This window comes from Camelina sativa, chromosome 14 (assembly GCF_030686135.1).
Source record: "Camelina sativa cultivar CO46 ecotype springtype chromosome 14, ASM3068613v1".
NCBI classification, from domain to species: domain Eukaryota; kingdom Viridiplantae; phylum Streptophyta; class Magnoliopsida; order Brassicales; family Brassicaceae; genus Camelina; species Camelina sativa.
Genome location: NC_141893.1, coordinates 6,697,249 through 6,710,120, shown reverse-complemented (window position 1 = coordinate 6,710,120; position 12,872 = coordinate 6,697,249). Strand labels below are relative to the sequence as shown.

Genomic DNA, 12,872 nt, shown 5'->3' with positions numbered 1-12,872 from the left:
AAAACTTCCATTATTAAAAACACATTATATTAAGTTAACTAAATATATAAGCTTACTTTTTATAGAAAATGTGGCCTAAATTTCTTATTTGGGAAACTGTAGCAAATAACATGTTTTTCTCAACAAATTTAACACCAAATTTCTGATTGTTTGTTAACACCAGGAAACAAAGTACAAGCATAGGTTGCAGGATTGATATTGATTATCAGTAACATGCGACAGATTTGACGAATTAACAGATGCATTCTACAATGCATGATCCAATGCCTTTTAAGACTTCCACAACAAGGAGAACACATACGACCACAGGAGTCAGTATGAGCAAAGGAGTGGTGAAACAGACCACTGCCATTGTTAGATTATAAAATACATATCTAATGCAACTGAAAGTAAGGAGAGCCACACATAACCTGCATCAAGACAATGTAGAAGACAATAGATGAGTATAATTACTATTACCGCATGCATGTATTAGAAAGTTCAATATTACTTTTAAGGGATATGATAGTAAATTTCGTTTTGATACGCACCATAAGAATTGAGTAGTAGTATCTTCTAGAGCCGCTGAGATGTATACATGAACAGTACAAATCCATAAAAACACCACAAACCAACCCAGGAAGAAACACATCATAATATGGTCCATACGCTTGTTGATTCTGCAAACCAATAAAGCCATTATATCTCAATCTAATGCATAAAGAGAGAACATAAACACAATATATTACCTTTTCTCTCTTACGTATTCGTCTATAGATTCGGGGCCAACTCTTCGGTTATAATGCCAAAAACGCCAACATTGGATAGGGAGAGTGGCAACACAGCCACAAGTATAACCGATGATCCATATAAACAAAACTATTTGTGGGTGTTCTTCATCTCTTGGCTGGATCAGAACAATTATGGCTGCAGAAATCATGGCCAAAGTCACAACAAACTCGATCGAATTCCAAACGCTTTCATTTGTGTATGGATCACCCAATTCAACAAGCTCGTGTGGTTGCTGACCATCTGTTGATGGGGAACTACGACCGTTTGTGATGTCGATGATGTGTTCACGCTCGGTCAACAAAGGGCCTTCCATTGATGATCACTTTTTGGTTTCTTTCTCCTATTTCTTGCCGATCAAAAGTTTTTAAAGTCCATCTTATATCAGCGTTGACACACGAAGCATATACCTTTCTACTTTGGTGCTAAATTATTATTAGTCCTTTTTAAAAAAGAAATAGACCAGATCAACAAAGTAAACTATCTTGTAGAATTTAGCAATTAAATTATTATAAAAAATAGTCAGATAAAAAGACACATAAGGAGGTTCTTGAAAAATTCAGATCAAAAGCATGAGTAATAGCCTCATGACAGACATCTCCGGGAACCTATTTCAAGTGGAGAGGGTTTAATGTGGTATAACACTTCTATGTTTTGAATATTAACAAAACAACGTAACAAAAAAAAAGTCTCCCGCAAAACACCTTAACCTCATCTCATCAATCCCTAACCAGTGATTGACAGAGAGGGCATGTCGATTTGACTCTCAGCCATTTGTCTATACACTTCGAATGAAATACGTGTGAGCATTCAAGTTTCCTTATTACTATTCTTTCTTCCTCTCCAAATGTCTCCAAGCATATGCAACAACACTGCACACCATCATTAAAATAATGAAAACAACAAAAAAAAATTGGCTTCTTCAAACACAGTACTATAGTAGTATTAGATTACTCACATCATCAGGGCTCGGTCTCTGAAAATATAATCCACCACCCAAAAGAGAATCTACATCATTTTTCTCACAACTTATTATCTACCATAGATGAGAACAAATGTTCCAAAACACTCGTGAACAAATTATATGAGATAAAAATATATATACCTGCACATAATAGAAGTGTAAATGCATATCTAATGCAACTGAAAGCAATGAAGCCTACACATAACCTGCAAAAGTGTAATCAAGAAGACAACAGTGAGTTATACTGATTAATTAGTTAGGGATAATTTAACAAATTAATTCTCTTTCGGGATATGATTGTGAGTTGAACCTGTGGAGTTTAGGAGCATCGGAAGGAGATGAGTGTGCATCACAAATCCATACAATCCCCAAGATTAACCACACAAAAAATAAACATTCAACCCCAATCTTCAAAACCTCCATCACCCGATCCACTCTGCCACCAATATTTGTTTGTTTTGATTTAACTAACTAAACCCATTAATTTCAATAACAACAAAAGAAACATATATAGTTTTGCTTTCAACAGAATTAAATAGGAATTATTATGGGATTATTATACCTCGACCTTGAGTAAACCCCAACTTGGTTATACTTGCGGAGAAGCGAAAGGATAATAAGGAGGGCAATGGTAATACATCCACAAGTGTAACCGATGAGCCATGCTAACAAAAGTGCGTGTGGATGTTCATCTTTTGCCAGAGTCAAAATTACTAATGCTGCAACAATGTGAACCAAAGTGACTACTAATTCCAATGTATTCCAAAAACTATCACAGCCTCTTGTAGATGATGAACTTGCACCGTCATCTGAAGTTTCGTCATCAGTAGACAGAGGCGAGCTTAATGAAGAATAGCTTCCCTCGTCCAAAGACGATCTTGGCGTAGAATAGTCGTCATCGGTTGTAACGTCGATGACGTGCTCATCATTATCATTGTGGGTTTCGTCATCGGTTGTAACGTACAAAGACGATCCTGGCGTAGAATCGTCATCGGTTGTAACGTCGATGACGTGCTCATCATTATCATTGTGGGTTGCGCGCTCCATTGTCACAAAGTCGCGCGTACGTGTTGTGTTTTTCATTGGCCGTGTATGCACTTTGACATGATCGATCAACACCTAGAAAATGTGTACAAGGAAATATAACTAATCGCATAAATGGAAAATCTTGCGTATCCATATCAACTAATATATTCACATTCCAAAAATGTACAATTGGAGATACAAAGATATGGGAATATCTATAAAAAAAAAGAGGAAATGTTCCTGTCATCGATAATTTTTTTAATCAGTTCCGTTTCCAATTCGTTACAAATATGACAAAAAAAAAAAGTGGCATACATGTGTTAATAACGAAAAGTGCCGGAGTAGGTGTGTGATTTGTGAATATCAGAAGTTTAAGGTATTTATGCAAATAACCAAAAGTATCGGGTAATTTATGTGTCATGTAATGTAGCTAATGAAAGTGTCGGGCGCATGTGTGAATTGCATAAACTAGATACTATATATACAAATACATTTTTTTGGGTCAAAAATCATATATAAAATTATGTACGCACTGTGTTTATTGTGTTACGTGTAGAAAAAAAATGAAAATAATTTAAGCTTCGTGTGGGCGTTCGCCATATACATAACTTGTCTTAGCCTTGACTAACACGTGTTCGGTTGTCAAGAAACATGAGTATTTAAAAAATATACGTAGAGAATGTGCACTATCATATATTCGACCATGAATATGTTGTTTTAGTTTTTATGTGGTTGATTAAAAGAATGGGAGACATAACAAATCACACAACATGGGATGTCTAAAGAGATACACTAATGTGTTTAATTATGATCCAATGGCTGAGAAAGAAACCCTACTTTGTCGGTAACAAGAGCGTAGCCGTCCGATGTGTCGAATCAACGGATCCATATATATCATCGACATTTTAAACACGAAGCGGCAAAGGAATGAAAATAAAATGTCATAAAGGTTTCGACAAGATCTTCGAATGGGGCCGACAAGATAAATCAATGTTAAACGAGCTTGTCTCAGACGGCATCGTTTTATGTTCCCATGATAACATATAAAGTGGTAACATAATAATAAAGTTCAAACACATTAACACACCAATATACTTCTATCATAAGTATCAAAAAAATGGCGAATGAGAGTAGTATTCTTGGACTCGCAATCACCGAACTACGGCTAGGTCTCCCCGGAGATGATACCATCGTATCCGGGAAGAAGAGGGTTTCTCCGGAAGTTGAGAGAGACTTGGAATGTGAAGCGGCGACTAAGAGTCAAGTTGTGGGTTGGCCACCGGTTTGCTCGTACCGGAGAAAGAACAGTCTCGAACAGACCAAAAGTTCGTACGTGAAAGTGAGTGTAGACGGAGCTGCATTTTTAAGGAAGATTGATTTGGAAATGTACAAATGTTACCAAGATCTCGCTTCCGCTCTGCAAATTCTATTGGGATGCTCTCTCAATTTTGGTTAGTTCTGAACTCTTTTTGGTTTTGGTCTTTAATTAAGGCCATCAATGATCAAAACGTATAGTTATTAACAATATTGTTTATGTATGGAAATGAAGATGATACTTTAAAGGAAAGTGAATGCGTACCAATATATGAGGATAGAGATGGAGATTGGATGCTTGCGGGAGACGTTCCTTGGGAGTATGTTTCCAGTTACCTCTATAACTTCAATTAAGTTTCGTTTTCTTTTAGTTGATTTCTAATAAATTATACAATTATTTATGTGCAGAATGTTCCTTGGATCATGCAAGAGGTTAAGGATTATGAAGAGATCATGTAACAGAGGATGAATGGTTTTTTATATAGTCACATGTGAATGTGAGTGAGCCTTAGAGAAATCTCTAGATAATAATACTTCCTCAATATTTTTCAAGTTTCATCATCACGTAGTACTCTACTCAATATGTCTCTTCGGAAGTCCAAGGTTTCCGAAATTTTTGAATTGACAATCTATAGAAGTTGTTTTCTTTTACATAATTTATTCATCTTTTTATCTTTTGGTCACTGGACTAAAGTCTAAAGCCGGTTCTGGATAACAAATAAAATCAATTATAAATGAAAGTGGAAAAAAGTTATGAACTACGGTGATATCAATACTTAAAACTACTTCATATCAGAAAAATGATATTGAAACTTCGAATCTGTTTACATTGCCTCAAGATGGGAGAAAAATGTACATTCTCGTTACAGTAAATATAACCTCTTGTCACCGATTAGATGTGCCGGGGTTTGGAAGAACCAAACCAGGGGATCAAACTAGGCTAAACCGAATTTCTAATCAGGTATTAGATGAGTGGGACTGTGGGAACTGTTTTATGAACAAAGAGTAATAGATGAATGAAGACGAAATGGGCCAATGTGACAAATCTATTATCGGTTAGGAGTTGAAACCTTCAGAATAGGGTGTCAAGTAGCTTTGGAGACATGAGAACCGCCACAGATTTGAACTGCAAATCCAAAATAAGTCTTATGAGAATCAAGGAAACCAAACTCAAACAATACCAAACAGGTCTTTGTATGTGGCTTTAACTGTATAAGCTTACTTTCTCTTGTCTATACTTCATGCGTATAGCACTTAAGGGGCAACCGTTGGTGTTAAGCTGCAGATTTTGTAAGGCATACACAGATGCTTTCAGATCCGCCGCTTTGTACGTTGTGTAATGCTCAAGTGTTGGATTCTGCAGGCAACAAAAAAAAAGAAAAAAAAGAAGGTTAACATTTTGTGGAACTAAAGTGTGTCTGGATATAAAGAAAGAGAAGCAACATTACAGACCCATGGGTGGTTTGATTGGTCCAATGTCCACTTGGCAAGAAAAACCGCTGAAGCAGCAACGACGGAAGGAAGAAACTTCAAGAAATGGTAGTCTATTAATGTCAACTCCGTTAGATAGCTGGCTAGAAACTCGACTTCAAGGCTCTGCCGAATCAGCAATCAAACATCGTCAGTCTTTCTACTAAACTTTGTAACAAGAAGAGATAGGTGAGCAAATTGCAAAATGCATTACCAGGTGAGAGGCGTGTGCTGCTCTGATAAATCTCCTGAGGAACGTTTTTGGAGTGGGAGTGTATATTTGAAAGCTAAAATGCTTAAGTACCTGGTTCTCCATTTCCAAAACCTGCACATCAAGATTTCAATAACACATTAGTACATTACACACTTTCTTTTCTAGGTTTTAGACAGCAATCTCGGTATACCTGATCTCTTGTGTAGGTGTTATCCGTAATGAAGCAAAACTCCTCAATGCGTGGCGCACAGATTTCCTCATACTTCCTGTAAAGTTGTATGTATAAACAAATATAAGTTTAGTTTCACTTTTGAGACGAGATTTACTAGTGAGATTTGAGAGGAACATACGAGGCAATTAGCATGCAAGTGATGCCGAGTAGTTGTAGTTGCTGTCTTTGCACGTAGTTTCCATGGAGGAAGCAGTCTATGAGATACACTGTGAGGTAGAGAGTATCAGGTACAAGTGTGTATTCCTCAGAGACCTGTGATTGAAATCAGGCATTTTTTGTGAGAACCTGGAAAATGGCATAGAAGCTACAAAAGTTAGCATCAAAACTCAAAAGTGAACCTAAACACTAACCTCCACAAGCCAATCAACCAGAATCCCCCGCATGGACTGGGTGACATCCTTTTGTACTCTCTCCATAAAGTCAGGAACTGGTCTGCGTTTAAGCTGCCAGAAGAGAAGTGACACAGAAGCAGAAGGAATCAAACTTCCAGAGCGTTGGCTTAACAAATATCTATAGAGACTACCAAAGCCTAGGAATTACCTCTGAAACACGCAAATTGTAGTAGATATCAGGGGCGTAGAGGCAACACAGTAAAGGATCCTTGTCATCTGAATCAATGTCTACAAATTTTGGAATATCTGGTACAGTTGAACTACCAACAACAGCACTTTTCTCAGCTGCAAACATTTGCAGAAAAAGGGTTTATAAGTCAGTAAAGACCACTCCTTTATACAATAGGAACTAATCACATGAAAATTTGTGTCAAATAGATCACCTGTAGAAGCTGATCTCCCAAGTGGTCTTGGAGGCAATTTGAAATTCCACTTCTCAATACAGTTATCAGCTGTGTCATTTGTGCCTTTACAGAGAGACAGGTTTCCTGTTGTATTTGATACAACTTCTACTTTTGCATCAGTACCGGACTGAAGATCTGTGACTTCTGAAGTTACAGAAGATGTCAACTGGGATGAACCCCGTCCTTTCTTTATCTGCTTAATGTCTTTGGCCTGAAATGGCAAAACCCATGTCCCAGAGATGCATATATTACTTCACAAGATATCACAGGAAGCCAAACACTAAAAAGAAACAGAATGTACTTTTAACAACCTCAAGTATATCTGCATTGGAGTTAACATTTGTGATCTCCCCTAGAGCCGCTCGCTTCTTCCTCTTGTTGGGTGCAGTGGCTCTTGTATCCTCCAAGGCTGGTCTTTTTGCGTTTGCTCTCTGTTGATTCTGTGTAGTAGAAGCCATTTCTGCAGCGCGCAAAGCAGAGGCACGGGCACGAGTGAATGGACGAGACACATCATTTTCCTTCCCCATGTTATAAAAATCCCACGAGAAGACACAGCCTTGAAGAAGTCTTGAGTCTTAGGACTGCATCATCTTCCTCCCGATCTGTCAAATTGAAAGACAAGAGAACACAAAAGATCAACCTTTAATGCAATAGAGAGAGATCAGATTGCTCATCTGCAACAACGCATATAAAAAAAAGATGGCCAGATTGACTCAAAACTAGAACCAACTAGATTTTTTGGAAACTTTCCAGGAAAATTTTGGTCCACTGAACCAATAGTATCAATAGAAGATATACATACATACAAGCTCCAAAGGTTCAAACTTTTTTGTTTTCAAAAACTCCGTAAGATTCAATGGTAGAATCAAAAAGTTATTTGATTTCCTTATCGAACAATGCAAACAGTAATGCAGAAAAGAACCTCAATTTTACAAAATCTAAAATATGAAGAAAAAATATTAGGAAAATCAATATTCGAGAATCCAACTACTCTTCCTTTCTATGTTGGGGGGTTTATAAATATTTTCTCAGCCACATTTTCTTGGGGAAACGAACAGATCGTGAGAAACCTAAGCAAACCCATGAATCAGAGCTTTCAACATCTAAAGAAATCTCAAAGGAACCCACAAAACCCTATGCCTTAAAATCAACTCGCATTCTCTTCTTAAGAAACCCTTAAAAACATGGGCATCTTTGCAAGAAATCCGAAAAAAAAAAAAAAAACACATAAAAAGTTGAAAACTTGCGGCGGCTCAAAACGCAAACGAAATGCAGATAACGCGGATGCACAAGCAGAAATATCAAAACTTTCTTAACAAAATTAAAGTTGAAAGACTGAGATTAGAGAACCTGATGAGAAAGCTCCAGAAAAAAAAAACCTTCAGGAGAAGAAGAAAAAAGATAGGAGCTTTGGAGACAGATCGAGATGGTGAATCCGCTCTTTAGTTTGGTTTAAACGATAAAAGAAGACACATTTAGAAATAATTAAGGAAAATATAAAAATAAAAAGAAAAATATAACCTTTACTAACGACATTAAAACAGTGTTTTTCAAAAAGAAAACATTATTTTTATGTACAGAGAAGAATGAAATTAAAAAAAAAAAAAAAATTGACCTGTTGAGTGTTGACCATAAGTCCATATGGGGGAGAGAGAGAGAGACGAAAACGAAGTGAGTTTATTGGGGGAAAAAGTTGAGTTAGTTTAATTAGTCCTTAATTATATGAATTTAGTAGCGTACTTAAACATAGATTTGGGTGATAAACCCCGTGAGATATGGGTAATAATTTGGGTATAAATGTGATTTTTAATTTGCCATATTTATTATCCTTTTTACGTACAATGGTATATGTGCCATTAATTCCACACCGTTTACTAATTTAATGAGAAGCAAGCAACCGAGCTACAAGTAGAAATCCCTTAGCCATTATTACAACTTTTTGTTTTCATATTTTCTTTTTCTTTTTTCGTGTTCACATGGTTTTTTTTCCTTTTTCACTTTTGTAGCAAATCGCTTAAATTACCACACACCTAAAAAAACAAAAAAAAACAAAAAAAAACAGTCCAAATCGAAGGTCCCAACAACGATAAAACTACATCGTGAGTGCCGGGCCGAGTGGAGTGGTGTATATGTTAAAATGCTGCAGAGATATTGTTCCTTCTGGCCTTAGTTTCGTCTTCTTGCTTTTTAGAATTTTGTTGATGTTTCTTGTCACACCTTTGTTTGCTCTTGTTATGTAGTAATCTTTAATTTGTTTATAACAGTAACAAATAGAAATGATTGAAGAATGAAGATAGTTACTCTAAAGTCTAAAGTTTAATAATTGACCTTAAAAATGCTAGTGAGAGATGGACGTAACAACAAGAAGTCGTGGCCCTAATAATGTTTAAATCCTAAAAGGTAGATCTAGTTTATATTCAAAAAACACAAACAAAGTCACACAATAAGAAAAAAGTTAAAGAGAGAGATATAAGGTTTATTTATATATATATACTCATACAAATTTTACTGTATGGTACTATGGTTGGTCCAGTTTCAAGTTTTGAACTCAGCTTTTCCCTCCATCCCCCCCCCCCCCCCCCTTACCGCATTTACAACATTTTGTTAGACCATGAATTGATAGACAAATGGATTTTAACATAATGGATATGTTTGGTGGTCCATATCTACTACTACTTTAAACTTCTACAGTACTATCACGTGAGTACAATTGTAACCATGGCTTTAAAAAAAAAAAAAAACAAAGAAATTTAGAAAATAAATTTATTTGCCTTTGTTTTATGTTATGTTTTTGAGGCCGATGGTCCCTTCGTTGTTATATAGTGGACGTTAGCAAGATATGTGAAACCATTTATTTAGTTAACATCCGAAAATGCAACCAAGAGATATGAAAAATGAATTAACAATGGAACTTGCATTATTCTTCAACTGATAGTTACGTTTTTTTTTTTTTGATAAATATGTCTTTTATTTGCCGATCTCGGATTCCATGCAAACTGGATTATGTTCCAATTTCCAAAGTTGTTTTTCTCTTCTCTGACTAGATCAACCAAGGTATTGCAATCTCTTTTAAAACACACAATTCTTTTTAGTGATTTTTTACACCACATAATAATGTATGTCGATCGCACTAACGAGCGCTTGAGTAGAGTACTAGTTATTATAAAAGCTTAGGCTACTCTCGCCTACTCCTCTATAAAAAGGTAAAAACCATCATGGTTTTGGTCTCTCTAACTATCCAACCTATTGACAAAGCTTACCATACATGGGATTTAAATTTGAAAAATTTAGGAAAAAATAATAATTTGGTTTGACTAAAAAAAGAAAAGAATAAGCCAAAAAAAGAGAACTGTGGGAAAAATGGATCTAAAAGTTTAATTTATTTTACTGCTGAGTATTGTTGCTGGTTATATATATTGTAAAATATATGGGCCCAAAGCGAAAACGGGCCGTAACAAATTGCTCAGCCAAGTATAATGTTTGGTCCACCACCCTGTTGGTCAAAGCGGTTGCCACCGAGTATAGTTATTACATTCTTCAATGTCCCTTCTACGAGCTCATTGTCAGATGCATGTTTGATCTGACTATGGCAGATGCGCCCAATACAAATTTCATTGAAGAGATTGATTCTCTTTGCAAATTCTCTATAGGGTAACTTCCTCTCGCTTTATATTTTTACATTCTCATGGGACATAGATGGCGCTCAAACTGTTCGAATGAGCCTGCTCACATTCCATCTATATGTTGCAGGAGGAGGCTGGTCAAACGTATATACAATACATCTCTCCACCAGATTTCGAAAGTTGCAAGGCTTATCCGTATCAATTTGAGATCAGTTGTTGAGGTTAGTTGATCCGTGGTTTCTATTATTATATTTATATAGCTAAGATGGGGACTGGGATCATTATAATAATAATTAAACATCACGATCGTTTCATGTGACCAGTGATATTGTCACATTAAGGCGGTGACAAGGGCGAGCATTTGACACAATGGAGACACAATGGAGACGATCTGACAAACGTGAATCCAGACACATCAATGAATGGAAAACCTTAGGAATGAGATTAAGAACATTAGACATATCTATCTGTCTCGAAAGATCCAATGGCGATGGGGTGGTTCGAAGAGGCACTGAACAAGTGTGTGCTACAGATATCGAGAAACAACATGACAAATGTTACTTTTTATTGTTTATCATTTATTTATTACTCTTCCCTACCATTCTCATCTTCTTTTACAACTTTCGTACACTCTCCATTTCATAATATAAATATAAGATATTTTAGAATTTTTTTGTTTCATAATATAAAATATTTTTAAATTTCTATACTATTTTTAGATTTATTTAATATTTTCTATTATGTAGTTTTGTTTATGATTGGTTGAACTTTTTTACAGTGGTCATTTCTTAATCAGCATGTTTTCACTCAAAACATCTTATATTTTAAAACGGAGTATATTATTAAATTTAACACACTTATTCAAACATTAAGGTAAACACATACTTAACTTGTTTCTAACACAAGTTTAAACAGATTTGTGTAGGTAATTATTGAGAGGATGTCATTTCGACCTCTTCCTATTTATAGATTGAAGTTTATATTTCCTACCAAAAAATTTTTTTTTTCCGATTTTTTATTGTAAAATGGTGCATATTTTAGAAATTGTTAGGCACTAGTCGGACGATCAGGATAGACCTAGCGCCTATCAAAAAAATCGAAGATTAAATGAGAATTAATTGAGGACTAGTTTTACGGTTATTTTATTAAATTAATTAAATATATATAGTACTAAATAAATGTATAATTCTGTTTGTGTTAAAAGAAAAAATATTAGATCAAATATAAAACTATAATATTATCTTTGAAATGACGGTAAACATATAAAAACGTAATTTAAAAATAAAATTTTATGATTTTTATCAAAAATTTGTACATTAGTTATTGTAAAACATCACAAACTATTAATTTAAATCTCTAAATAATAATAAAATATTTGATTTATATTTAGTTCCAAAAATAATCGGTATAGAGAGACATAGATAATCGATGTTAGACGGAAGTAATCATTAATTGAGGCGGAGAAGATAGGCTTAGCGATTTTTCAGGGTGTAATGGATGCTAGACTGGAATTCTTAAAATATGAGTTGCAGCTATGAATATATATAATCTAAATAATACGTATGAACTGTGGACTGACATAAAAGATAAAATTTAAGAATGGAGGCTTTTATCATTGTCCCCTAAGGGAATCTACAATTCTACTCTATTTTAGAGTAAAATCTCTATTATAGAGCAACATTTGTTCCAACCCTACTCTATATTTTACTCTGAAATAGAGAAAATGATAGGATTGCTCTATATATAAAACAACTCTATTTCACCTCTATTTTGTATACTAATTCTATTTTAGAGTTGAAAATAAAATATATTGGAGAAAATAATGTTTTATTTTTAAATTATTTTATTTAAAAAAAAATAAAAATATGCATTAAAAATGGTCTAAAGGGTAATTTGAACTACACCGAAAAAACTAAACAAAAAAAACTACAGCACAGTGCTCGATAACTTAATCGGCAAAAGAAGTATATTATAAAGAGAAAATGTAAGTAAACGGGGATACCTAATTCTTATATCAAACTTAATTTTTCTCTTTCAAGTGACAAAAGCAAGACGATAAATAAATACTAATTCATATGATCTAGTATTAGTATATGCGATGAATGATCATTTTGTGATTCTTCTTCTTCTAAATTACATCGAAAGTTTAAACATAAATATGAAATTTGTGCAAATTAGTTATGTATTTTAAATATGACATTTTCGTTTATTGATATAGTCTTATATACGGATTAGAGGTGTGTATATGATATTTTTTGATGTTATTTTCAAAATTTATTTATTATGTCATACTTTTGAAAATAAATAAATTTTGTTAGCGACAAAGAAATGCTCTCCTTCATGTTTCCTCATCTCTTCTAACATTGGAAATTGCAATTTTGACATCTTTATAGTAACAATATAATAACATATTGAAAACTGAAGGTGCACGTTTTTTTGGCAATTATTTGAAGCGTTTCTAGAAA

At 34.5% G+C, this 12,872-nt stretch overlaps 4 protein-coding genes across 4 annotated transcripts; 1 reads left to right on the top strand and 3 right to left on the bottom strand.

Annotated features, from left to right (window-relative positions):
- Positions 1 to 101: 101 nt before the first annotated feature.
- LOC104740250 (uncharacterized) lies at positions 102 to 1,105 on the bottom strand. The gene is made up of 3 exons (XM_087483100.1): positions 729 to 1,105; positions 531 to 659; positions 102 to 410 (listed from the first exon to the last, which is right to left on the bottom strand). Exons 1-3 carry the CDS (start codon positions 1,082 to 1,084, stop codon positions 233 to 235), a joined length of 663 nt encoding a protein of 220 aa, XP_087339226.1. The 5' UTR covers positions 1,085 to 1,105; the 3' UTR covers positions 102 to 232.
- A 148-nt stretch (positions 1,106 to 1,253) lies between these two features.
- Positions 1,254 to 2,886, bottom strand: LOC104743320 (E3 ubiquitin-protein ligase At4g11680-like). The gene is made up of 5 exons (XM_010464418.3): positions 2,295 to 2,886; positions 2,043 to 2,168; positions 1,874 to 1,938; positions 1,727 to 1,776; positions 1,254 to 1,640 (listed from the first exon to the last, which is right to left on the bottom strand). The coding sequence occupies exons 1-5, from the start codon at positions 2,813 to 2,815 to the stop codon at positions 1,488 to 1,490; spliced, it is 915 nt and encodes a 304-aa protein (XP_010462720.2). The 5' UTR covers positions 2,816 to 2,886; the 3' UTR covers positions 1,254 to 1,487.
- A 930-nt stretch (positions 2,887 to 3,816) lies between these two features.
- On the top strand, positions 3,817 to 4,742 carry LOC104740249 (auxin-responsive protein IAA5). The gene is made up of 3 exons (XM_010460798.3): positions 3,817 to 4,209; positions 4,308 to 4,392; positions 4,481 to 4,742. Exons 1-3 carry the CDS (start codon positions 3,876 to 3,878, stop codon positions 4,539 to 4,541), a joined length of 480 nt encoding a protein of 159 aa, XP_010459100.1. The 5' UTR covers positions 3,817 to 3,875; the 3' UTR covers positions 4,542 to 4,742.
- A 99-nt stretch (positions 4,743 to 4,841) lies between these two features.
- LOC104740247 (cyclin-A2-3) lies at positions 4,842 to 8,425 on the bottom strand. Its single transcript, XM_010460797.2, has 11 exons — positions 8,135 to 8,425; positions 7,096 to 7,386; positions 6,764 to 6,995; positions 6,529 to 6,665; positions 6,339 to 6,431; positions 6,107 to 6,240; positions 5,947 to 6,022; positions 5,757 to 5,867; positions 5,525 to 5,668; positions 5,295 to 5,429; positions 4,842 to 5,198 (listed from the first exon to the last, which is right to left on the bottom strand). The coding sequence occupies exons 2-11, from the start codon at positions 7,309 to 7,311 to the stop codon at positions 5,145 to 5,147; spliced, it is 1,332 nt and encodes a 443-aa protein (XP_010459099.2). The 5' UTR covers positions 7,312 to 7,386; positions 8,135 to 8,425; the 3' UTR covers positions 4,842 to 5,144.
- Positions 8,426 to 12,872: the final 4,447 nt, after the last annotated feature.